This window comes from Morone saxatilis, unplaced genomic scaffold (genome assembly GCF_004916995.1).
Source record: "Morone saxatilis isolate NCDOM2014 unplaced genomic scaffold, NCSU_SB_2.0 Contig15, whole genome shotgun sequence".
Lineage (NCBI taxonomy): Eukaryota > Metazoa > Chordata > Actinopteri > Moronidae > Morone > Morone saxatilis.
This window is the reverse complement of record NW_023339707.1, coordinates 20,251,592-20,277,948: the sequence shown is the minus strand read 5'-3', so window position 1 is coordinate 20,277,948 and position 26,357 is coordinate 20,251,592. Positions and strand designations below refer to the sequence as shown.

The 26,357-nt window shown below is 43.7% G+C and overlaps 1 protein-coding gene across 1 annotated transcript in view; it reads right to left on the bottom strand.

The window, feature by feature from the left end:
- The window catches only part of camta1a (calmodulin binding transcription activator 1a), a 271,771-nt gene that overhangs the window by 145,408 nt on the left and 100,006 nt on the right, over positions 1-26,357 (bottom strand). The window contains exon 3 of the mRNA XM_035657274.1: positions 3,893-3,960. Within this exon, the coding sequence (XP_035513167.1) occupies positions 3,893-3,960 (68 nt within the window). The remainder of the gene's footprint in view (positions 1-3,892; positions 3,961-26,357) is intronic.

Below are 26,357 nucleotides of genomic sequence, written 5' to 3'. Positions count from 1 at the left end.
CACACACAGCCACACACACACACATACACACACAAACACACACGCACACACACACACACACAGACACACATTATCATACACACAGAGATATCTGCACAAATTCACAGCTCCATACACAATAGCAAACCCTATACACAATAGCAAACAAACAGTCATTAGTAGATTTCAGGCTGCCTCTCAGTTCTGCTTTACTCTGTTGTTGGTGTGCCCGCGCCTCTGGGGTGGCGCCGCTGCTGTAGGTTTTAATAAAAGCATTGTCTTTGGAAGCTGTCTAAAGGGACTCGGTTTCATTTTGGAGTGCTGCTGCTGCTGTTGCTGTGAATGTGGGAGGAGAGAGGGCTATTGCGCTGGGACGTGGGGGCGGCTAGGTTCAGTGTCATTGCGGGGCCCTCCAAGGACTGGTGCTTATTGTTTGATAGTTTCAATATACAATGTGTGTATGTGTGTGTGTGTGTTCTGTGGTCATGTAAGCACACGTGTAAATTTCTGTGTTCCAAAATTGTGCAGAAGTCGAAGCAAATGGCTGACACAGCCCACCACTTCAACTTTCCAACAGCTGTAACAAGTCTACTATATGTTTGTTTTTTATGCAAGACAGGAGATTACACAAACAAAAACACACACAGACACAGAGCGATCTGCATGACAGGCGTAGAAGCACTCTCTATGTTGTTTTGAGACGGGCTGCTGTTAACCAGTCCTATAAAACAAAGTGTGGAGAAAAGAAACACTTTGTGCGACTGATCCTCTCATGAAACCGTGTGCCATTTAGGCGATGCTCAAGATAACGAGCTATCTCTATACGACACACAGGTGTCCATTAGCTCTTTGGGCTGACCAATCTGTGACACCCTCTAGTCAACAGTTTCTCCATCTGTCAGCATACAAACACCTCTGAAAAAGCCCCTCAAGGAGGCATTTGTGTCATTTATGATAGACAGCGAATGTCTGCTCTCAACAGGAGCACAATGTAATGCCCATGATGAGGTCAAATCAAATGTTATTGTCTAGATTTGGAACCACAATGTTTCTGTGCCTTCCCTCTGTTTTCACTCTCCTCCCACAGGCACCTTCACATCCCATCAGTTGAAGCAACATGGACAAATCTTTAAAAAGAAAAAAAGGAAAGTATGGCTATATCTGGGAGGATGTAGGAGAGGAAAATCCTAATTGTCCCTTTAAGTGTGTTCCCTCCTGTGGAGTGAAGGTGCGGGGTAACGGCCATCTTAAATCACAGTCTGGCCGCGGCCTTCATTAAAGCCATAATGCCAGGCTCTCCCTTTAATGGAAATGGAAGCCAGCGAGGCTGTGGGTGTAAATTAAAGTGTAAGGCCCGAGTAGGGAAAGATTTCCCTGGCTCTGACAGGTGCGGCCTGAATTAGCTGTAGTGCTGTTCAAGCAGTCAGTGGGAGAACACTGGTATTGATTTTAAGCACTGTTGCACTTCCTATCTGAAAGGGAATGTGTATTACTAGAGCTAGGCACATCAATCACTCAGCATTCCACCACTCTCCCCTGGCACGCTTCAGATTTTGAAATGATAAACAAACAGAAACAGACCCAAACAAAAGAGAGCACCGGCTGTACTGTTACTGTATGGCCCTGGCTGCTGTGCACAAGCACTAGTCTAGTAAAATACATCTGTGGATACATGTAATTGGTCCACTTCATCTCATCTTCCTTGTGTTGACAGGATGCCATCTCTATTCAGGGCATGTCCTGCATCGCGTGTCACCTTGGTCAAACAGCAAGCGTCAGCTCCTTGAGGTCTGGCTGTAGCCCACTACCATGTTTACGACCTGCATGTGTCAGAGTTGTTACATGCATGCGGTGCAGCCATGCAGCGCATTGCCTCCCTGTGTATGACCCTGCTGCTTATCTCTGCCTCTCATCATGCCCCGCTGACCCTGTCTACAGGCACTGGCAGGGGAAGAATTAGCCTACTTAGCCTATTCCCCATAGGGGTCAACCCACACACAGACACGCAGGCAGCACACCCACAATCAGATGCACAACCATCCACAAGCATCTGAAGATGTGTGATGACAAACGATAAGGCAACACTTAACCACAGGTGTCCCAAGTTTGACCTTTCACCCATGACCTTGAGCAGAGAGCTTTTCATATAGAGGCCAGCCATCAATCAGCTCCCATCAATCACACATATACGCCGCACCCTTTCACTCCCCCCAACCTTTCCTGGCCCCAACATCCATCACTATGCTCTACCCTTTCACTGACATCTGGAAAAACACAAACACTTCACAACCTCTCTCTCTCTGCCTCTCTCGTCCAGAAACACACACATACAGTAAATGCACACATCTTGTCTTTCAATGATGGCTCCTCTATAACATGGCATGTGTTATGTTGTGTTGTCAGGTGATGTGCAGGTGTACACTAGGGGCTACTCCCTGGTGACACGTTTGCTGAGATATCAGCACCTGCACTGAGACATGACTTGGGGTTGAAATCCCTAAGCACACTGGCAGCTGAGACCACTGCATAACAGACAGCCAGTGGTGACATACTGTGGCCATGAGCATCCTGAGGACCATTTGGCTACAAAGCCACTGCATCAAAAGTCTCTCACATCTCACACAAGTGTCATTTTTATACTTTTATACTACAGCAAGATACCAGCTCTTATATGTTCTGGAGAGATTAAAAAAGGTGAGTCTCATGTTTCAAACATGCCTGACATTGGTTTAATTTTTGGGAAACTGGAGAGTAGATGCTTGGGGATGAGGGGACATTCTTGATAAAAGACAGGTGAGCTCAGTGCTCTTTTTGCCCAAGTGCCATAATTACACCAGAGAACATATTCTAATTGGCAGTGTCTTTATGCAGAACTATTATCAATGTCCCTCCGAGGCAGGGGAAGAGAAGAGGAGTGGGGAGAGGGACGTGAGGAATGGGTTCTATGTCAATGAGCCCAGGGTCCATTTACACATGGATGAGGACTGCTAATAATGCCAGCATAGCCAGTCCAGCTCTCAGAAAAAGAGAAACCAAGGTTTACCATATTGAACTGATTCCAAATGCATGAAAATGTTAACTCCAGTAAAGGGGACATTGTGTTAGCAGACTGTATTTGCTGTAGCAGTGAAATGATTGTGTGGTCTGACAGTGAACAGTAAAATCCGAGACAGGCCAGGGGTGTCAATTCTAGAGCTGTCCAACATGAAAAGATTAGCCAAAGCTACTCAAACAAAGAGCTGTTCGCTATTGTCAAATACTATCACAAAGTCACATGCATTATTAATTATTATATACTACATAGATATAATATATAATTACATCAAAGCCAATGCTGCCACAAAATACATTTTGCTGACATCAAATTTCAGTAAAGTTTTCCGAAAAGCCATGGTGAGTATGTTCTTTATTTGCAAACTGGTCCTTTATGCATCTGCATAAATTAACAAAATAAATTAACTGCAATGCTGGCACCCCTGTTCTATTTCAAATATTACAGTAAGCTCTTGGCATTTTGTTCCACATGTGGGTGTAACGTCTGACCCAGACAAACACCCCCAGCTTCCACAGTGTTATTAGTTGAGTGGTGAATGTGCAGACGGATAGGAACACATTAACATACCATTCAAAGCATGTTAATTGGCTTGCTAAAAGGCAATTATTAGTCAATATTAATATTCTATCATTTATCTGCAAACTGTAAACTTTTCTGAATAGCCATCAGCAGCCTGTAATATTAAACATCCTACACTGAACTTGAAGGAAACAGCAAGCTGTGCATAAGGGAAATGGTCTTGAAGAAAAAAATATGTAAAACTAAAAATGGAAATTTTGGCTCCCTGAATGAAATACTTTTAGGGCTATGAATCTTTAACTTATGTTTTAAAAGAGGGCAGGAGTGTAATTTTCTTACCTTGTTTTAGGGGATGTTGTTAGCCATTCTTCATGCTTTTCAAATGTTATCAAGTAAGCTGCGATCTCCTGTGAAAAAGAGAAGAGAGGAGAGAGGAAGGGAGTGAGTCTTAGATATGTCATCTTTAATCACTGTTCTCTTGTGTTTGTAATACATCGTGCTGACTGCTTCATTGATATTCAGACAGTCTAACCAGCAGCACAAACACAGGAAAGACGGAAACAGGGGCATTGCCAGGGAGCTCAGGCAGGTAAATGGAGACTGGTAAAAGTAAAGTGAAAGACAGAAGTGGAATGCGGCTGAGGTCAGATCATCTTCTGAGACCATCTTTGTTAGGAAAGCTTTGATCAAGTTCTCCTCTGAGGACATCAAGGTGCTCTCAGAAAGATTGACATCTCTGTGTTGGAGAGTGAGCAGCTTTTAACATTTTTGGTCCGATCCTCCCCCAAATCCCTTTGATCTGCCCTTGACACTCCTCTATGGATCAATCCACTCTTTAACCTTTGAATAATAATTACACGCAAGTCTCACAATATTGACATGCGTGTGTACTGCTACTTCAGAAAAAGGTTGTAGATCCTCTGGAGTTAGTTGTATACAAAGAGATGTTACAGACGCTGACATAAAAAAAAGCCCAAACTGCCACTGGTATAAATAGAGATACTTCAAACACTTTCATGTTTCCCATGCTTGCCCTGCCTACTGCATCAGTCTGAGTGTAAGGGGGAACACGCTAGACCATACCCGGCCATTTTCTCACCAAACTAATGGGCAGAAATAAAAGCACTTTGGATGCTGGTAGACAACCTAATGATTACCAGCGACAGCCAGCAATTCACTCTTCAGCAAGAACATTTGTCAGCTTCTCAGACTGTTAGAGAGATCTAGACACACAGGGACAGACCTGCTGCCAATGTCCACACAAATATCTTTTGAGTTTCTAACAATGTGCATCCTTCCTCATGTTGAAGTGTCAACAGACCTTTAAGTGTGAATATGGTGTTCAAATATTGTCTTCTTTGGTCTGTGAGGCTTGAGTTTGCAAAAAAGCCCCCTCCGGGGCTTTACGTTATCCACATGGGGCAATAACGTATCCAAAAACACCAGCTTTCTCTACAAATACTGAGTTGTTTTTTTGTTTTTTTGACTATTTCCTTCCTCCTTTTCTCTTTGCTTGCACACACACTCTAAAGTATGCATCACTGCAAGAAGGCTCCCATTGGCTCATCAAGGCTGTCACAAGTGTGACCTGGCACAGAGACACAGCACACTGGCGATAGCCCATAGGGAGGCTGCAGGGCACTGTGGTGTGAGGGGTTCCCAGGCTGGCAGGGGTCCCAACAGAGAGGAGGGTGGTAGCATGACTGGCACCCTTGCCTCCAGGTGCAGGCTGGGAGATAATGCTGCGTTGATTAACTTCCTGTTCTCCTGCCATAATGACCGGAGGCAGTGAAGTCATGGCAAGATGGAGTCTTGAAAAAGATAGAAGGAGGCTGTCCTGCTCCTCTCCTTTATAACTTCTAATATACGACAGAAAGAAAAAACAATAAATTAGTGAAATGTTCACAGGGAAATATAAAAAATAACGCTCCACTGCTAGGGTCACAATACAGATACTTTTCTGCATACATTTGTAAGTAAATTAGGCGTACACAGCAGTGATTAGATTAATCCTTGCTATTCTGTGTTCATTTTGGGAGGGATAAACGTCAGCGGGAAACTCCTTCAGTGACCTCTGTGCCTGTTAGCACAAAGCCCGTTCCATCACGTTTGTCTTTAAAATACAGCCACAGCCTCAGCCTCAGTGGCAGAGGATGAAATAGGGGGCCGCACGGTCTCGTACTTAACAAAATAAAAAAATAGAAGTGAGCCTCTACCTCTGGCTCTTTGCGCACCCCTCCCTCTCTGAACAGATGCCAGGGATTATTCCAACCCCCCGACCAACCATAAAGGTGCAATAATCTTATGGTGAGGAAACAAACAAAAACAGACGTGCAGCCATTAAACAGCTGCAAAGAGACAAAGTTTGCATGGGCGGCATAATGAGAGGCTAGCGTACGTTCAGGTTGAGCAAACACGCTTGCGGGTTAGTGCAAGTGAGGTGGAGGGGGAAGCGGGCAAGCGGTGTGCTGAACACTGATGGTGCATCAAAGTCAAACCAGCAGCTGTCAATGGGCTCTGGACTCTATCTGCTGACCTCAGTGCCTCTGGCCTGCTCTCCATCACTGGGGAAATATTCAGAAGAGGCTCTTTGTACACACAGCTCCTACCTCACTCTACCTCTTAGGTCAGAATCCTGCTTGAGCAAAGCTGTTTGTACTTCCTTCCTTTATGCCTCAGCTTCCCCACTGACATGATCCTTGCTGGGGTTTTATCTCCAGGTGCTGGTGAAATACACTGTACCAGTAAGGGCTGTATTCCTCACAGCTTAAATTGAAGCAAACTCCAAACTTCCAAGCCTGATCTAAATAAACAACAATCAGTACAAGCTGGCAGTGAACCAGAGAGTGAGTATGAGCAATACCTTCTCTAATTGACACGGTGGTTGCAAAAAAAGGGGCCTTTCATTTAACAGGGGAAAGAACAACCCGGAGCTGTTTGTTGTAACTCAGCCATCTCATTTGTTTCTTTTGTCTCTGTAAAAGCTGCGACACACTGTTAGCAAAGGGGGCCGCCCCAGAACATGACGGAGCAGTCTAGCAGTTTCAGGGCTGATGGAGATGGAGAGCGAGAGTGTTTCTGTGTGTATTTCTGTCTACCGTGTTACAATCAGAGGGCCTGATTACTGGTTACCTGTCTGGGCCTGGCACGTTATTAACATGCTCTTCAGGAGGTGTCACTCCTGTACTCATCAGTGTGTCTCCCCTCTAGTTCTCTATTCTCATAGCCCTCCATATACACCTTCTCCAATCTCTCACTCACTCTCATTTTTTCCCTTTCCCATAACTGCTGAGGTGAAAAGGAAAGCCACCATAAGAAAATTTTCATTTTGAGATGACTGGCTTTTACTGTCTCGCCTTTCAAATGATATTTTCACTCTAGAGGTACAACATTTTCTCCAGAGAGAATCAGCTGTTGAAATGTCTACCTATTTGAAATTGGAGATGACACTAACATATTCATCCCATTTCACTTCTTTGCACCAAGGAAGAGGGATGTGGAAGCCGGAGCAGTAAACTCAAATAACCACTATCTGTCCCTTATTATATTACTATTATATTGATTGTCTCAAGATGAGTTGTAATGACAATTTAGGAGCAACTGTCTGTAGACCTGATCAGTTGGATTTGATTAGACTCTCACCCTTTTTTTATGGCACAAAAATCAGTCAAACTTGATGCCAGTGTTTGATGAAGATATTACATTGTAGATTCACTGTCCCGGATTCACCTGAGGCTATATTGTTTTGCTGTTCTCTCTGATTCTCTCTCACTAGCAACTTTGATTTATGGGAATAAAAGAGAGGCATTGAGAGGACCAACACTCCAGCATTTGGATGACAGACCTGATCACTTGAAACAACTGTCGCTGTTCCATTAGAAGGAGAGATAGGAGTCTTTTGGCATTATCTCAGGACGCATCAGACACCTGTCTCTACACACCATCCATAATGTCTCTCCTCTCCTACCGCATCCATGATGCATTTGAGCTGACAGAAAATGAGAGGTTGGAATGGTTCAGAACCAAGAGGACAAAACTCTGAAGCACAATCCCTTCTGTGCCACCCCCTATTAAAACACTAACACTTACATCATTGTCTGAGAATTTAATCTTAGTTTTTAAACCCCACAATGTACTACACACATTATGTAAAAACATAGAGTAATGAGTCATTCTTTGTGAGCTTGTTTAAAACCAGTCTTCATCACCCAAAAAAGGGATTCAACAATTACAGCATATTTTTGTCCATTACAGTATTATTCCAGTTATACTGGTGCTCTAGTGACACTAATGAAAAGGCACTTAATGAATAGATGTATTAGAAACTAACTTTAGCAACAGTATTGATTGCAGTAAAAGCTTGAGCTAATGAAATGAATATGAGAGAGCAGGAAGATGCGAAAGAATAGATGGAGCAAAGTCTGGTTAGAGAGAAGAGCACAGCGCCTCCAGCCTGCCTCGTGGTGAAGTCTGGGGAATGCATCCTCAAAGCTTTGACCTTGCCCTGCACTTGAAAGCAGGAAGTGGATGAGAGGGGGCCAAGAAGGGATACGGTGAGAGGAGCCCTCCCTGATGACCTGGGTTTTGCTGTGGGGAGGCAGGTCATCTGATATTTCCTCCAGGGCAGCCCAGGAAACCAACCTGCCCAGGGCTGGGCACAAATGGACTGGCGGGGATTTGGGGGAGTGGGGGTGGTGAAGGGGTTTGCTGAGGCTTCAGGCTATCACAAGATTACACCAGAAAAAATTCAAATGTAATTAGACACAGAAGAGATAGAGACTGGCACTAAAGAAAGGGATGGAAGGAAGGTGGGTGAGTTACTGAAAAGGAAGAGGATAATCAAAAAGGAGAGAGGAGGAACAAAGTTTAAAGTTTTTTTTCCCATGACAATGATAAATGCATTTAAAACAGGAGAAGCGTGAAGGTATAGTGATTAAAAAAGAGCGCTTAGGTTCGATTCTGCAAGCAAAAGCGCCTTTGCTGAATCATTTTGGGTTTTTTGTTTATACTTCATGAATTCTTAATGCACTAGCAATAATGTATCACACACTGTATCTATGTAATCTCATATGGCCATATTACTCTTTTAAGCTGGGGAAAGTAGTGAGGTAGAGTGAATCTATTTTAGCAAGCCGTAACCTCCAGCTAGCCTTTAAGATTGTTTGAGCATGGCTCATAATAGGATGCAGTGGAACTGCTATCAAGGCGGTTGGTCAGGACAGAGGAAAAGAAATAAAGTGAGATAGGTGAGACAGAAACAGAGACATTGGAGAGTGAGAGAGTTGAGAAAGTGAAAGTAAGCAACAATAGAGTATGCTGTTGACAGCTGCACTAGGCATCTGTTGAAGAGGACTGAGGCTGTTCTATGAGTCCCTGTGCTGGGTTAAAAATATGCCCTCTCCAGCATACTGCTCGTTAGGACCTGCATGGTGCTTCCCAGGGATACCCATTCTAAAAAGGAGGGGTGGAAGTCACTCTGTTGCTCCAACAGAGTTGTTGTGCTCTGCCTTACTTACAACCACAAACCATCCTTGTGTTTTGGCAGCTAATGTACCAGCTCAATTTAAAAACAGAAAATGCATCATCATGGCTAAACAAAATTCTGTGAGCTCACTAAAATGCAAGTTCACGCACCACACCCAGCATAGCTGTTCAGCACACATGTACACCTTTACCACAAAGGCTTTACCATCTGTTTAAAACACACCTCAAGCAATTTTGTTCTGTTTCTCCATCTACCTCCTCCGCTCCTGTGGTTCAGCTCTCTCTTGCCATACAAGAGGTGGGAAGAGCAAGACAAGCCATCCACTGCCCTACATTATACATAGTTCTGGGATCAATTTGGCATTGATCCTGGATAGCTTAGATGTTTTCCAGTAGTTGGTCAATGCCTCTTTTCACATTTCTGCTTGGAATGCTGGTCATAAGACTGTACTGAAAAAGGAGGCATTCTCCTGGGGAACCTCCTCTTGCTCCTCAATGCTGCATGTCTCCCTGCTTCCACAATCAATGTTACACGCAGTAGCTGCTCTGCCAGGACTCTCCTTTCTGTTTTCAATATCACTTCTATCATATTATATACTTACATATATGCCCCCCATCCCCAAATTAGAGAATATATTTAGGAAGAAAGGTGTTTTATCCTTGCAGTAACATTTCAGAGACCTACAGAATCCATGCTAAGGTGCATTGAAACTATTCCATACTAAGACACTTCCTGTTGGCTTTTTGTTCAATTTGTCATCCATATGTGTAATGTAAAGACAGAAAAATGATCAGCAACCAATGAAACATCCAGATTGTTGAGTGGGCCTATACTACAATTCCTAAAGTTTGTCAGCAGAGACAGTTAAATGCAAAAACAATTAAATACAGAACCAGGCACAATAGTAAAGCTCCAATTAGACAAATACAGCAGCAGTGCAGCAGAAGAAAAGTTACTTAATTAGGATTAGCTACAGTAGCTTTATCAATTAACTGAGTTAACCACTTGCTAAAACAGAAGTCACGTTTTTTGAAGGACAGTGTGTGACTTTGATGAGACACAAAAGAAATATATTTTTATTAATATTCCTAAATTGCAACTTAATTTCACAAAAACATTTTATTTATTTACTAAATAAACATAATTAAAATGTAATTAATATCATAATCACACAAAATATATTAATTAATTAGATGTTCTCTTCCTTCCCAGTTTTGATTCCCACTGCTCTGCTCGGCCAGCTATGGCTCCACTAATGGGTCTAATAAAGACTTTATAGTGACAGATTGAAGTGAGAAATTAATTCTGGTAATAAACTGAATAGTATTTGTCATGTCATGTTTATATTTGTGAAAAAAGGTATTCATACGATTTTGCTATCTCACACAAAATATGGGCACATACAAAGCTGTATAGAAATCTTCATTATTACTGTTTTTTCGAGTGCACTCTGTGCCCATGACTGTGTGTGAGGGGGTAGAATACTCTGTCTCCCTTCTCACCCCCTCTGCCTCAAAATGAGAAGCTGTAGCCATATGCTGAAAGGAAAACAGGACAGACAGAAAGACAGAGAGACCAGGAAGAGGAAGCTGGCATGAAGCAGGATTGTTTTGGCTTCGGTGCCATGGCTGCTGTCTCGTATGTTCGTTGAGAGGATGTAATTATTTGGCCTTGAAGGACTACAATGGTCAGCTGCTGACTCCCACACTGTAACAACACACCTGTGCATCACATCCTGTTTTAATATGGATTTGTATAGTACTTGTGTCTCGTAAAGACAAAAAGATGAGAGAAGGAGGAAAATGGAGAGATTGGTGTAGAACTAAGCACAAAAACCTCGAGGACCCAGGAGAAGCGATTATGTGGGAATGAATCTACAGCATGTGGTGTGTTAGGGATACACTGAATGAGAATTGGACATAAAGTTGACTGAGATGAAATACATCCATCTTTGTCAGCCATAATTAGGCAGCATTGTGACCCTGTGGTTGTTTCTATGGATGTGTATGTGCCTGCTGATGTAAAGCCCATATGGGACCTCCTACTGCTGTACCCTTGAGAGATGTGTCTTGTGTAATGATTCTATTACACCTCTCTTCTTCTATTTCTCCCTCCCTCTCTTTCCCTCAGGCTCTAACTTCTGGCAAGACTTTAAGACGTGTTGGAGCCTCTGCGGAAATATAGAGCGCTACATTAGTAAACAGGGCAAAAAATGTGTATGTGTGTGCACACGGACACATTGTGGTGCGCTGCAAGGCGCGGCGGGAAGCGGCCAGGTTCACTTCCTGGCACCCCGTGGATGTCTGACCTCTGGCGTCCACGCTGCGCGTCCTCTTCATCATCTATGCAGCAGGATGTCTGTCCCCCCCTGCTGACAGCCCAACCAAGGAGAACGGAGAGTGGCGGAGCCTCCATGATGCTGACCTTACCCGAGCCCCACTGCCGAGACTCCAGGCTGTTACCCCACTCTGCTGTTGAACTTTTCTCCCCCTTAAACCCAACTTCTGTCCACCAAAAGAGGGAAAAAGCCTGCAGGAGCAGTCAAACTTACTAGATGAGGTGGTTCTCTCTGTGTCTCCTCTCTCTAATTCTTTACTGTACATCTTCTCTTTGACAGATGCTCTTGTTTTGGAACACAGCAGATATTGAAAGTGCCATGTCAGACTGTATCGCCAACAGCCGCCAGGTCTGTTTGACTCCTAATATAATTCCACAATTTGGTATAGTGCAGACATAAATGCTACATTTGTTGCCTTCTTATGCTTTGTGTGAGAAAGATATTGCAGTGAAAATCCACAGAGAGGGCATTAAATGTCATCTAAATATAATTGAGGTGTGATTTCTCTCTGTGGAGACATTGTAAGAATCTAAGTACTATATCCTCAAATATCACCCAAATTTTCTCAAAAGTCAAGGAGCGATGGTATCATGCATAAATGAAGTGACAGTGGAAACTAGAAGGTCACCATTCACTTCATATCAATCAACTGATGTCAGCTTTCATTTTAAGGCTCCTGCAGGACCTATCCAAAAGGGGAGGAGAGAGACTCCTCCGTATTCCTCGAAAGGCACAAATGAGCAGAGTTCTGTCTCATGTGAGCCTGAAAGCCTATTTATTTCAGGCTCCAGAATCAATTAATGCCTGCATTATTCTCTGAATTCCACTATTCAGTGCAGCCAAATGACTGGGGCACCCTTGCATGAAACCAATTTCTAACTTTCAATCCGAGACACACCCCAGAACCACCTACAGGTCTTCCTTCAAAATTGCAGCTATCTTTGACCATTGAGTAATGCATGTGTGCCTGTGAGCATGTGGTGTATGTGTATGTGTGTGTGTGCTTGCATAAGTAGGATGCTGTACTGAGAATATGTGTAGTTATGTAAAGTTTATAGTGTTCAGTTCAACCTGTTCTCAATATGCAGTATAGTGCGGAGCTGTTAAATACAAAAATGCAAAATGTTCTGACAGGAGAACAAATTGTGACACACAAACTAAAGTCTGTTCACCATGTTAAAGGCAGGAAGGGAAGAGGCGGAGGAGAGGCAGGAGGAGGAGGTGGAAGAGGACAGAAAGCGGCAAAGAAACAGATTGAAGAAGAGGCAGATTATGTGTTAAAGGGCAAAATGTTATGTCTTTAATCGACTACAGTATATGTCATGAAAAGAAACAGGATGAAATATTGAGCCCACACTGTCCATACACAGAGAGCGACACACTCACACACACTCTAGAGACAGAGAGAAAAGACATGAAGACAAGACAAGTCGGAAAATTCACCAAAGGGATGGCCAGATCTCTAGCTCAGGCCAATTAGCCGGTAGAAACTCTTTTTTCCCCAACTACTCGTCAGCATGAAAGGATCACCCTTTGTCTGTCAGACTCATGCCTTTATCCTCTTTTGCTACTTCCTGTACACAATCTGTACAGCACACACACACACACACACCACACACACACTCACTCTCAACCACACACACTCAGTCTCACACACACACCCTTTTAATTCTTACATGAACAAGTTACATTCCTGCAACTCCCTTTTCTGTTCCTGTCATTTCTCTGTACGCCTGTCAGAACACATGTGCAGGCAGAACACACACACACACACGCACATATATGGACACTGACTGTACATGCAGGCACACAAACAATATCAGTCAAATCCTCACATAAACTGTTCTCATTTTATCTCCTCTCAGCTCCTGCCATCTCGCTGACTGATGTGATTGTTAGTTCTGGAGGAGGGCTCTCTTTAATTGAAGTGGGTGTGAGTGCATGTGTGTGCATGTGTGTCAGTGTGTATAACTATCTGTCCAGAGCATCGCCCGGCCATGGCTGGTATTGTTTGGCCTATCAGACAAGCTGTCAAGTGCTCTCTCTCTCTCTCTCCCTCTCTCTCTCTCTCTCTCTCTCTCTCTCTTGGCTCTCTGCCACTTTGTGTTCATGTTACAATAACGGGAATGTTGGACTGTGAAGGTCAGACGCCTGAAGTCAAACAGGCTTGCCGGTATGCATGTTCTGTCTCCCAACAGCAGACCCCACACCAGACATCTATGTAACACTAACCATCCACATGAGCTACAGTCAATGACCACTCAACACCAGCAATCATCATGTTCAAGGTCATTTTGACCAAACTGAAGATACAAAATACTGAAGTGCAGCTGTATAGTTTTCACTCACACTTTTTTTCACTGAGCTAACTTTTCCTCAACTTTTCTGCCTCTATCTGCATACTCCCATCTGCCTTGTGTGCACTATCAGTCTCACATCTCTCCCCTCTAAAAGTTTGGCCCGTTGAGAGGGGAGGCGCAGGCTGCTCTTTGTGAAGGCTGCTCTCTGCAGACGGTAGGGAATCGATCAGCCAGACGCTCCAATGGCCTGCTCTTTTGTGAGCCCAGTCTGGCTCTGTGCAGCTCTCCTCTGTTTATCTCCCTCACGTCGCTCGCTGGCTACATGCTCTTAATTAAACATGCCGCACAGCTATTAATTGTCAACCAGATTCAATTTGTTCCCAGGGCAGGCTGTGAATGGGCCTCTCCTCTCAGAACAAAGGTGTCCGAACAGCCATGTCAGAGTTGAACAAAAGGCCCAAGGCATCACTTCTATCTCCCATAGCCTGAGCTGCTACAGCTTGCAGGCAGCCATTGAATGAGGTGTTATCCCGGCAGGTTTCCAGGCAGGTTTTCAAGAGATGTTCAGAGTAAACTGTTTTGTACTTCACCACCATCTTTTCTTCACCCATGACATTTGGGCAGAAACTCGCACTCCATCAAAATTTAGCTGCTACACCTTTGCAAGCTGTAATAATGCTTTTACCTGCACAAATACCCATTCGGTAAAATACTCTAAATCTGCCTCATTTTTTAGTCTTGTTAGGTTGTTTTTTTTATTTTACATGGGAACTCTTTTGACAAATTGTGAAAACAAATAAATAAATAACCTAGTGACTGCTAAGATGAATCTGGGAGTAAGCAGCTGCCAAGGCATAATATAATTCATGGCCATGCATCAATGTTACTGGAGACTGCTCCAGCACCCAGCCAGAACCCACAGAGCCAGGTGCCAACACATCCATCCCCTTGCAATTCCCTCATCCGTCCCACCTCTCAGTCACTCCAGCCATCGCCCCAATCAATGCTTCCCTCCCAAAAACCTAAAGCTCTGGGCCCCAGCTGGTGCCAAGGAGGCCTGGCTGGTTCCATTGTGTCACTGCCTAAACCCCTTTACAATACAACGATAAACCTGCCCCCTCTGTGTCTCCTAAGTCACTCACAGGACAGATGCCAAACCCAGAGCTGTCCATATACACTCACATAGAGACCTCTTAACCACAGGGCCCCCAAAGAACTGACACAGTGAAACAATACTGCATGTAATGGGAATCCAATTTTAATGCCTAGAACATATCTACCTATATTTTAAGGAAAAAAAGAAAGAAAAACAAACATTTACAAATTCATCATGTAGATAAACAAAAGCAGTATTGTAGTATAGAATAAATTGTGTAGAAAGCCTTGTTCAAACACTGTATTGTGGAATTTTTAATGAGAGTTAGGCGAAGGTGCTGTAGCATATAGAAAGAGAAGATCTTTTCCCCAGTGTGCTTCTGTGCCTGCCTTTTCAGCAATCCCAATATTTTGCTGCTGGTGAACGCACTGAGCAGTTGAGGAATTACTTATTTAAAAGATAAGGTTTCCTCTGTTGTCAGCAAAAACCGCCTCTTGTCCATAACGGGAGAGAACCAATGCAGTGTGAAATCAAAGGTCACCCAGAGACAAATAGCACTAACAGGCGAGAGCATGGGTGACAAACGCTCCCTCTCTGTGCTCACCAAATTAATTAAGAGTGGAGATTCAACATGGCATCTCCAACACAAAGGAGAACAAGCAGCCTTGTTGTTGTTTCAGCAAGGCTTTTAAGAGAACAAACACACTCCCCTTTTCTCTATTGTAATCAAAGCATGTTTACCTCCGTCTCTCAAATGACTCTTTCATTGAATGTTTTATATGGCAGCTTTGAGAAGTCATTGATCTCAATCTAGGGCCCGAGATGCCTCCGTTGAGCTTGCATCAGCCACACAGCTCAGCCTGCCTTCAGCCCAGGATCCTGGGGGCACTGCATTAAACACCTTACTCCAGGCAGCCTGCTAATCCACAGCATTCGCAGGTGTCTCTGTCTGGCCGTGACCACAAGATAAGCCCCAGCCTGAAGGAAACAGCAGCGAGCAATAGACACAAAGTGCACATTTGAGTGTGTCTTTGCATCCGGTCCACAGTCAGTCACCCAGTTGAGGAGATGGGCTGAAAACAGCAGGTCTGAGCCCAAGCCTGGATAATGACACCTCATCTGGGAACAGCTAGCGAGAAACATCTGCATCCCCTTATCTCTGCAATGGCTGCACTGTCGAAACGACACGGCGATCATTTACTGGATTACCCTACAGTAAGCTGCTGCCTGATGTTCCTTCACAGATCAGTGTTGTGGAAATGTTTATACAGAGCGAGGTGGGACGAGAAAGTCGTCTCAATGTCTTAGATAAGCATGAAAAACCAGCATGCCGGCCTCAGGCACGGATCGCAGTGCACTCACGTAGCATTGATCCCAGTCACATTGTCAGTCAACCAATGGAGGACCAGAATGTTTAATAAACTGGAGTTTAATCTGTTCAGAAAGTAATGATGGGAAGTTTTAATGTTGACCGTGATCATTGTACTCAATCCATTCAAGCAGTTTTTAAATACTAGCAAAACACTTCTCTGAATACAGTCAAGGGCTTGAGCCAGGAGGATGAATATAATTTTGTGAAATGCTGAATGATCTCATTTTGGGCCAATTAATTCCACGAGAAAATTGTTGATTCCAGACAGAAAGCTTGTGAGAAATAAAAGTTTGGTTAATTAGATTTACTATCAAGGGCAGTTAGTTATCGCAACATATCCTACAAATATATTGCTATTATAAATGTTTAATTTATATTGCATTAACAAGGGGTCTATTCCCTTCATGATGAATATGGGATGTGGAGCATAGCACTAAGTCAGAATGTACCAGCCACATTTAAGGTCATGTTCGGCTGTAGCTTTTGGCCTTTTAATGGTCATTTATTGTTCATGTGTGTATGTGTGTGTGTGTGTCTGTGTCTGTGTGTGTGTGTAAATGCTTGCAGGGGTCTATGTGTGTGCTTTATGTGAGCTCTCCCCCCAGCGGGGGGCAGCACCACCCTGGCCTTACTGCCTCCACCCACTCATCCATCCCACGTCTTGTCTAATTAAACATCGTTAACATTCATCCCAAGGTCTTATGCAGATGAGCACAGAGGGAATGTGGTGCACTGCGCAATAAGAAAACAACTTGGGGGGTGGCAGAGAGGTGAGCACAGGGATGAGAAGGGGTTGTATCCGAATTGAGACGTGTATGGATATCTCCGATTTGACCTCATTCATCAATTAATTACCACCATTAGTAGGAGGTGATGTGGAATCAAAGCTGAAATCACTGCACCGTGGCGTCTCCACCACCAGTTTGTTGACTGTGTGCATGCGGGCATATGTGTATGACAGACAGGCACCCATTAAGCACTGAGCCAGGTACGTTTAAGTGTGTGTATGTGTACCTACAATATGACCAAAAAGGCAGACAGATAGACAAACTGATGGGCTTCCAGCCAAGCACTGCCATCAGTGTCTCCTCAACAGAGCTGTGATCACAGCACAGTCCTGTCATGTGGCTGTCACTCTATCACTCACAGTCACACATACACCACACCATCACACCATACCACGCTGCAGCCACACTAACGCCTGAAAATGTATGCTTCCATCTATAAAGACACTCTGTTCCCTTGTAGCTTGAGGTGTAATTTGAAAAGCTGAATCTCACCCTTTTTGTACACCAGGGACAATATCAGTGAGGTAACCTGATGTGCACAGAAAACAAAAAATCAATAGGTAAACAATTTTTAACAGAGTCTATGTGAGACATCATCAGAATACCTAGAAGTGATAGAGGTTATGAGTGTGTCAGCAATCTTGTGTAAAGATCCCAAGTCAGTTCATTTTCTCTAATGGCTATTTTTCACAAATTGTGAGAGCACCAGAAAACATTTCAGGTATTCAAATACAACATAAAAGCCATAAAGCTGGCATTAGCTTCGCATTCATTGTACAAAGATCTCCAACAGGGGTATGTGTGAGCAGGTGCATTCGTCAGAAACTGAGACAAGGTTTGTGAACTAGCCTGGGCATCAAAGGCAACTTGCAGTATTTAATCCAGGAGGCTAAAATAGGTTTAAGAGGCTGTGGTAGCTGTTATGGTCTGAGAGAGTGACTGCCAGGGCAGTGGGGCGGGTGTGGCAGCAAGGCTGTGAGTTATGCGCGTCGCACATGGACTCATATTTTTGAGGCCAGGCTGACGGTTGGCCATGCACGGCAGCACAGCACAGCACTTCCTAAGATCCTGTTTGTAACTGTCTGTGGAACAAGAGCCCGAGGGAGGAGACTGCTTAAACTCACTCACCTTCACCGCCGGCCTCAGATCCATCTTTGTGCACAGCATGCATCCTACATACACTTATGCACACATGCACAAGAACCAACTACACACGCGAAAAATACACACACACGTGTCACACAAGCTGTGTGCAAACATAGCACAGGGTCAGCACACCACATGTGGGCCTTTGCAAAAATAAAGAGTCCCCCTCAAAAGACCAGTGTCAAATAGGCATGCATGAAAAAGCACAGAAAGCACTTTGCCCCGCATACATATCTGAAGCACGACAGCCAAGGTCAGTCCAAATCCTCTCCCTATCGGCGGCCACTTGAATCACCTTCAAGGATCAACAACTTTCATATGGTGCTTTGCGAGTCTCTTCCATAAACATGTTATGCTACTTAAGTTTCAGCTAGTCTAACTGAGTGATAAGCTCATTGTGGGCTCGTCAACAGTGCCATAGCTCAAGCTAGGAGAAGGGGGCGCTGTGTAGACAGTCAAGTACTGGCAGTGAGTGTGAGCAGGCGGGCTCAGGAAACGATGATGAAGTGCAGCATTAGTGCGGTGATTAACTCCTTCTCCCGCTCTTCCTCCTCTCGTTCAGTCCCATTTCCTCCCACTGCTGGCCGGGAAGGGAGCCTCTGATCAGTGTGTGTGAGATTCCCTTGACACATCGTCCATCTGTGTGTGTGAGCTGGTAAGCCAGCAGGCCTTCTTCACCAACATGCTGTTGGGATCCCTCTTCAATGTCTCTCCATTACAAACCTTTTCTCTCAGGCTCTCCAAACAGCGCTGAAAGTTTCATGAGATAGTGCTCCATTTGGCATGACATGATGTTAACATGCTATGGAGGATAACTGTGTAAAACAACAACTTGGATCTATGTGCCATACAAATGTATTGATATAAATTTTACATGGGAGTGAAAGCAATCTTGCCATCTCCAAATGATATCCTTCATTCTCTTTTTCTGCTGTCTACGATGTACAACCTGTGAAATATTGTGCTACTGGGATCTGTTCAGCTTAGTGTATGCTTCAAAGAAATACCATCGTATTTGGCCCAAAAACCATCCTGAACCTCCCTGAAGAAAAGTTATGATTCTTCACAGCACAATGTCACCAAGCTGGACTGAAAAACAATTAGGCACCTGGCTAACTCACCAACACTGTTATTTGAAGAAAATGTCAATTGTAAATTAAAATGCTCATTGATGATTAAATGACAATCACTATTACAACTACAAGTGTGTTAGCCTTTGTGTATAGCCTTGATCCACCCTCTGTCAAGACTTGAACCCATTTTTTTTTATTTTTCCCTTGTTTTAAAATTACATTTGAATATGGAAATCTATGAGCTCGTGTTGCTTGTTAAGATGCACTTCTTTGCAGAGGCACACAGGATAACAGAGGGGGAGAGACCGGTCCAGTTTCTACAGCCCTTTCCAAGCAGCGATCAGAGGGCCAGGTGGCTGTGGCAAATGACCTGCACTCAATGGTGCAGTAATAGCTTCACCTCTTCACCAGAGAGGCTATTCTGTGATCACATAGCCCCCACTCATATCAGATTGCATCACCAGCCGCCAAGCAGGGAAGTCCTTTTTTTCCTCACAGGTGCACAGAAAAAAAAACCAACCCCAGTGGAAACCCAGCAAGCTAAAACACAGAATGAGTCAGACTGTTATTAGCAAGTCTGCAGAAGCAGACTCCTCTAGATGACAATAACTGGGGCTTCTAATATTCTGCCGTGTGAACCAATTTCACCCTCATTACCCATAATGCTTTTGTTAGTAAACTATTTGTTATTTTGTGTAGACCCAGACGCATGTATTTTTATATTTATTAGAAGAAAATGTACAAACTGTATCAGTTATTGTGTAGTTAATACATTTTTCGGAGGTCCAGCCGCCTTGCATACCTCAAACAATCTCAAACGTTTCAGTTCTCTCCACGTGTAAGAGTGTCTTTGAACACATGATAAGGGTCAAAGATTCTCTCAGGCATGGTCTTCTGGGAAGAGGGTTGTGCTACTGAACATGTCTCGCAGACAGACACTCTTCAGACATCCCTCTGATATGCAGATTGAGAATAATACTCCATGGACTGAGCACGATGTGCAGCTCTTGTTAAGCATTCAATAACATTCTGACGCAATTCGCTGCCAAAATAAACTTCCTCTCTGTCATTCCAACATAGTTCAAAACTTCTTATCATTTCAAGACTGCTGCTAAGAGGATAAAACCCATGGAAAAGAGGCACCCTTTCACTGACAGTCAACCTTAATAACAGCAGCATTTACAATGTTTTGAAGATTTTGTAGACTTTCACCTGTAATAACCATCAGTAATAAGTGTCTTTCGGTAAAGGTGATTCTCACAGTGGGATGTGTATCTCCTCTTGTCTTTACTTATCTCCTGTGCCCTTATAAATTCTCAACAATTACATGCCAAGGCTCTTTTTTTTCCAAGAGTAGAAATTACAGCTGTCTCCTCTCCTCTCTCTCATCCTGGCATCACTCATCTATTATTCAGTTTTTAATTTGGCTATTTGAGGTTTGTTCCCTCGTTTGGCGACAAGTAAGCCTCTGCTAAACAGGCACCTTATCCATTACACTAAATCTAGCACACAGCAGACAGCATTCTGGAATTGACCATTAGAGAGGTTATTGATATAACCACCATTCCCTCTCGTCATTATCCCTCTAATTCATCCGTAATTGTATAGCAGCTTTTTGGAGTTATTCTCACCTTGGATGCAAAAGGAAAGCATCTTCACTTTTTGAAACATATCCATGTTTGGATAGTTTACGCAAAAACCTATCCATCAAATTATGGAGGGGCAGTATTCAGTCTAGGCAAAGCCAAGTCTCCATTGTGGCCATTTTGTTCAAGAGCTTTTGTGTTTATGACAAAAGTTTCCAAATTGCAGTCGGCTTTTACTCAGGGTACCCTCGCACTTTTGGTCATCGTTACAGGGAGATAGGACTTTCTGACTGATCTTCAGACTCCTATAATCATATGCAATTGTGGTAAAGTGAAAAGAAAGACATGGCTCTTTGCTTGGATCTATGGCTCATTGTATCTTATGTGTCACACGAGCCAAGGATCAATAGCACTCAATAGTCTATTAATAGGCAAGTCTTGGCTCTGTTCAGACTACAGCACCAGCCTGTCCACTAGACCAGGCCATGAAAAGAAGAGGGTGCAATAGAAACCAATCCTCGCTTTTCTGTTAACAGTGAAAGCCTCTTAATCATCTCAGTTTCCCATTGACTTACCCCTCCGTGCTTCTCTCCCTCTCACCGAAGGCCTATCTTAGAGGGGATAGTTAACCGACCCCCACCTCCCCTCCTTGCCACAGAGAAGATGACTCTGTCTATTGAGGAGTTTGGAAGTGAGGTCAAGGAGGTTTTTTTTCAGTTGCACTGCAACATAATTCCAGTCTGGAATGACACGTTTGGCAATAGCTCAAAATATCCTATGTACAGTTGTACCTGTGTAGAACCCTGCATTATCTTGATCATTCAAATTAAAACTGAGTGATTTTTTATGATAAAGACCCCTCTCCACTTTCAGTTCTGATGGTAATAAGCTGCCCTGTAACAGGAGTGTTTACTGACAGGCACTTGGACAAGTACAAGAGCATCTTCATCTTAAGTGTAAGTGATCTGCCTAATAGACCATAGTATGTAGTTATCTGATAGAGACAGTCACCAAAATCAGACTCCAGTCCCTCACTCATGCAGGCAATCAAAGGACACCTGAGTAATATAAAACAAATATTGCTATCGATCTGCAGTCTTTAATTTCCTCCCACCTCTAATAATGTTGAAATCCAAATAGAGCTTCGGGCCTTCCACTATTTACCATCTTGCACAGATTACTGCATCAATTCTGGTCGAAGAAGATCTATTGATGAATTCCTTTGTGTTTGTTTAAGCCTGTTATTTTGTCAAGTACCTTTATTAAATACTGCTCTCCGTTTACTTCACTTCAAATAAATATACTGTATACTTAACCCTTGCCTGTGTTGATTTCATGCCTGTAGTATTGCTGTATGTGCTGTTTGATTGAAAGAATATGAGGGGAGGAATGAGGGAGGCAGTCACTAAATAGGATGATCGGATATTCTTCTTTCTTCTTCTTTTCCCCTCTGGTTCTTCCACCACCTCGGGCTCAGCCAGTAGGGGATGTAACTAGGAAGGGGAGGTGGTCAGCGTCACATGATCTCCCCTCGATAGTTGAGCACCGCCCCCCTTTTGTGGGACGGGGGCTGTCACATTCGTCTTTGTCATGGCGCGGCGTGCCACCCATTCATCAGGCCTGCCAGCAATGGCATCCCTTTCCTCTGTGTGCCCGGAGACTGGGCACGTCTGGGCCTGACTGCATCCCAGATACACACAGAGAGCAACACACAGACACTCTGATGGATTCATTTATTAGGCCTTTCATTACCCAGGGGGCCAATGGTGAATCGCAATGCACTGAATGCCACAGCAATGCTATGCTGTTGCCCTCTAGGCCTATTGCTATCATGGACAGGCTTTCAGAGGACAGAATAATCTTCCGAACAGTGTCTCATTAGACACTGGAAACCATTTGGATTACCAAATTAAATAGTAAATTCAACATATAAAACATAGACACGGAAGATAATTAGCTCATGTTCCTCTATATCTGCAATGCAACAGACTTTAAAGAATATGATGCTACCTATCCACCTTGCCTCAGCATGATTCTGCTCACATTTTATCTGACTACATGTACACTCCTTTGTTTTACTATATGGCCCAGTCTGCACAATTCCCATGGCTTTATGAACCTTGTTTTAAAAAGCCAACTCAGAATCAGTTCTTTTTGTGCGTGACAGCCTGCAGATTCCAAAGCAATTGGAGAGAAACCAACCACAGAGTAGATGTGTGAGGATAGAGTTCAATACTGCCTGCAAAACTTAGTATTATTGATTGCTCAGGATGGTAAATTCAATATAGTCTAAAGAAGTTAGAATTGTGGATCTACAAGCCAAGCAATTCAATAGTGTTCATCCCGTGCAATGGTGAGGATCTGGGCACTGTCTGATTCAATCCTAGAAGCCGTGCAGAAGGCTAGCAGGGATGGAAGAGCCAACAAATGCAATACACTGCAGCTTCTGAGAGGATCTTTGGAGTCAACAAATTTAATAGAGCCACTTTATCCCTTCATATGTTCGTGCAACTAGATTCAGAGTGTGGAGGTTCCCCTTGTGAAGCTCCTAGGAGCTGGGGAGTTTATCCTAAATAAACTGTCGTCTTTATTGCATCTTTCTCCAAGTCCAAGCCAAGCCCTGGTTTAATTATGACAAATCCGCTGCATGTGTTCACCATGTTTGCCAGTAATGGAGGATGCTTAAAAGAAAATTGCTCAAAGCAACTTCTGTCAACAACAATGGCAGAGGGGAGACATCTCTGCCTCCTGTAAAATATTTAGGTTTTACTCTGGGTGTAAACACTAAACTCCTTGTCTCTAATTCTACAGGCAGATGGGTGCAACTGTCACAGCGATAAAGAGGTTTTCATCCGATGAGAGAGATGCTCATTTGAGAAAGGCAGTAGAAATTCAAAATCATCTAATCCTGCGAGACCATGCACAACTCAGGCACAGGCACAATAGCGACAAGGCTCTCATCTCACCCCGGACATTTACAATCAAGGCCAAATTGAGTGTGGCATGAATTAGCCACAGATAACATAAACTAGCGCATGGGGGATGGAGGAGGGATATGATTTACACCACTCAAGAGGATACGATACATTTCTTTTCAATTAAGAATTTGAACAACGTCAAAGCCTAGCTTTAATATTGCCCATAATAAAAGAACTCATTTGAATATCTGCTTCATTCTCTCAAGATATTAGGATGAGGAATCACTTGTTAAAAATTAAGAGAAGAAAGAGAACAAGATAAGCATTTCTAATTGCTACCATGTTTGTTTCCTAATATGTGACCCGCGACACTAAAATTATGTAGTTTGAAAACAAAAAGGAAATTGGAAAGGCATTAAAGTGTGTGCCAGGAGGAGGCAGAGGCGTGCTAGGAATGCTCAAATACAAATTTAGCTGTGAGGAACCCTGAATAACACAGGCGCTGGTTGTAATCCCAACACTATGCTGCACTGTCAAGCAGCTAATAAAAATAGGCTGGTGGCAGATCAAGTCTGTGATTCAAATACATTCAAAGCCTTTCTTAACTGAACTGCAAAAATCCCATTCTGGCTCATTTTCAGACTATTTTTTCCTCTTCTTTTTCACTCTCCCTTCCTGCTTTTTCATTGTTCTCTAGGTCTCTCTCTCCTCTCTCACTCCCGCTCCCTATCTCCCCTCTCACAGTATCATTGCTAAATCTATTTGGAGCCGCCGCTGGGAGCAATTGAGCAGAAATGGGTTTGTGCACATCTTGAAAACTGTGTCTGTCATAAAAACGCAAAGGTTCAGCACAAAGAACTGGTTAAATATCCATGTGTCTGGCCACTGGTAGCCTGCAGGTGTCCTCAGCTAGGGAAACTGTTGACTTGGAACAACATCAGAGCAGCACACCCACTGTACTGTAGCTTTGCTTTATCAATGTGTGTAGCGCAAAAATCAATTCTCTGTCTATCCGGGACCGCTATGTGTGTCACACAGGTTATTGCACAATTTTACTGTACTGAAAGTGAGCTAGGATGACCAGCATGTACTGCTATCACAATAACAATACCTCAAAACCAACAGCAGTACATCTGTGCCTAGAGAGACATCACACTCTCTTTCTGACGAATCAAGTTGTGGGGATAGCACCATGTGACAGCACTGCTTCCATTTGTTGGAGTGAGATAATATGACTTCAGCTAAAGCCCTCTGAACCTCAAAGAGCACGTTCATCTCCATGACTTTGAATTCATTACCCATCAAAGATAAGTCTCCTTTTCACACGCGGAGCTCTATTTGTCAGTGTCACCACACAAAGGAGAGGGGCAACTTATTCATGCCAAACATGCCTCCAGTTTCAACTTTTGGTCGCCCCTTTGAGCACTGTTTTTTAATTAAAAGAGGTTCCCTTTCTTCTCTTTTTTTTAGCAGGAATGTCTCTTTGATACCACTTTCCTCAGCTTGAAATAGTCACGATAACATATCTTTCAATTACAGTTTTATTGTGACTACCATCCGGTTGCCATTCAACCCTTCCCTCCTCCTCAAGCCACCGCGTACCTGCAAAGAGGAAGAGTGACACATGGGTCTGCATAGAAACAGCTCTGATTTTCACCCATCACACACTGGCAGGAGCGGGGGGGGGGGGACCAATGGCTATTATCTGCAAGCTGAGGGAACACGCACCGCCTGGAGAGAAGCTGTGGGGTGGCAGCGAAATGGGGGAGGGGCCATTGATATGTAACGGGACGACAATGTGAGGGGAGGAGCTGACCTGCACTCCTTCATGCCCATACAACCGGCTGCCCTCCCTCTTCACATTGACAGGCGGGTAGATTGAGGGCTAGAGATAGCCAGCCACTTCTCCAGAAGGCCAGGGAGATACAGTACTTGAGAATGAATGCCACGTCCATGTTGTCAATGTTGTAAAACCTTGGGCAAACGACAGAGTATCTATTTTAGTCCCCACTGCCACCGGAATGGTTGGCAAAGACGAACTGAATCTTCTCTGCTATGCCAGTATTGTTTCACATAACCATGTGGCATTCTTAAGGTGCTAACATACTGTACCTTAGGGCCGTTTGTCACAATACATTCAGTTATCAAGCCCCCTCAATCATACTTCAGTACATTTACATCCCAAGCATGTCAGCAGATTGGCCAGACGAGGTAAAATGACAGGCAATGGCCATGGCAAACCGTTCTGAAGTAACACAACACGAAATCCATTTATGAACATCTCCATTTCTATATTGCAGCCCAGCGTCATGTCTACACACAGCCTGCCTCTTGTTTAGTTGTGCCAAACCATTAGACAAAGGAAAACCACAGCCAATAAACGCAAAATATGCAAGCCTCCGATACCAAATCAAACTACATATCCGTCAATGCTTGCAATCTTCACATGTTCCATCATTCGACAATGGATGGGATTTAAATGCATCACCAGTTGTTGTTTCCCTGTTATTTGCAAGTGCAGAAACAGTGCTCAATAAATCAGGGACAACATGCGTGGGACAGAAAAGCCTTTGAATGTCATATACATGCTAGCATTTGGCAGGCTAGGGCCACATTTGATAGATGGAAAATATCCCAAATACGTCTAACTTTTAGCTATTAGTGTAATTATTGGACTCACCTCCCACTATAACAGTAGGCGA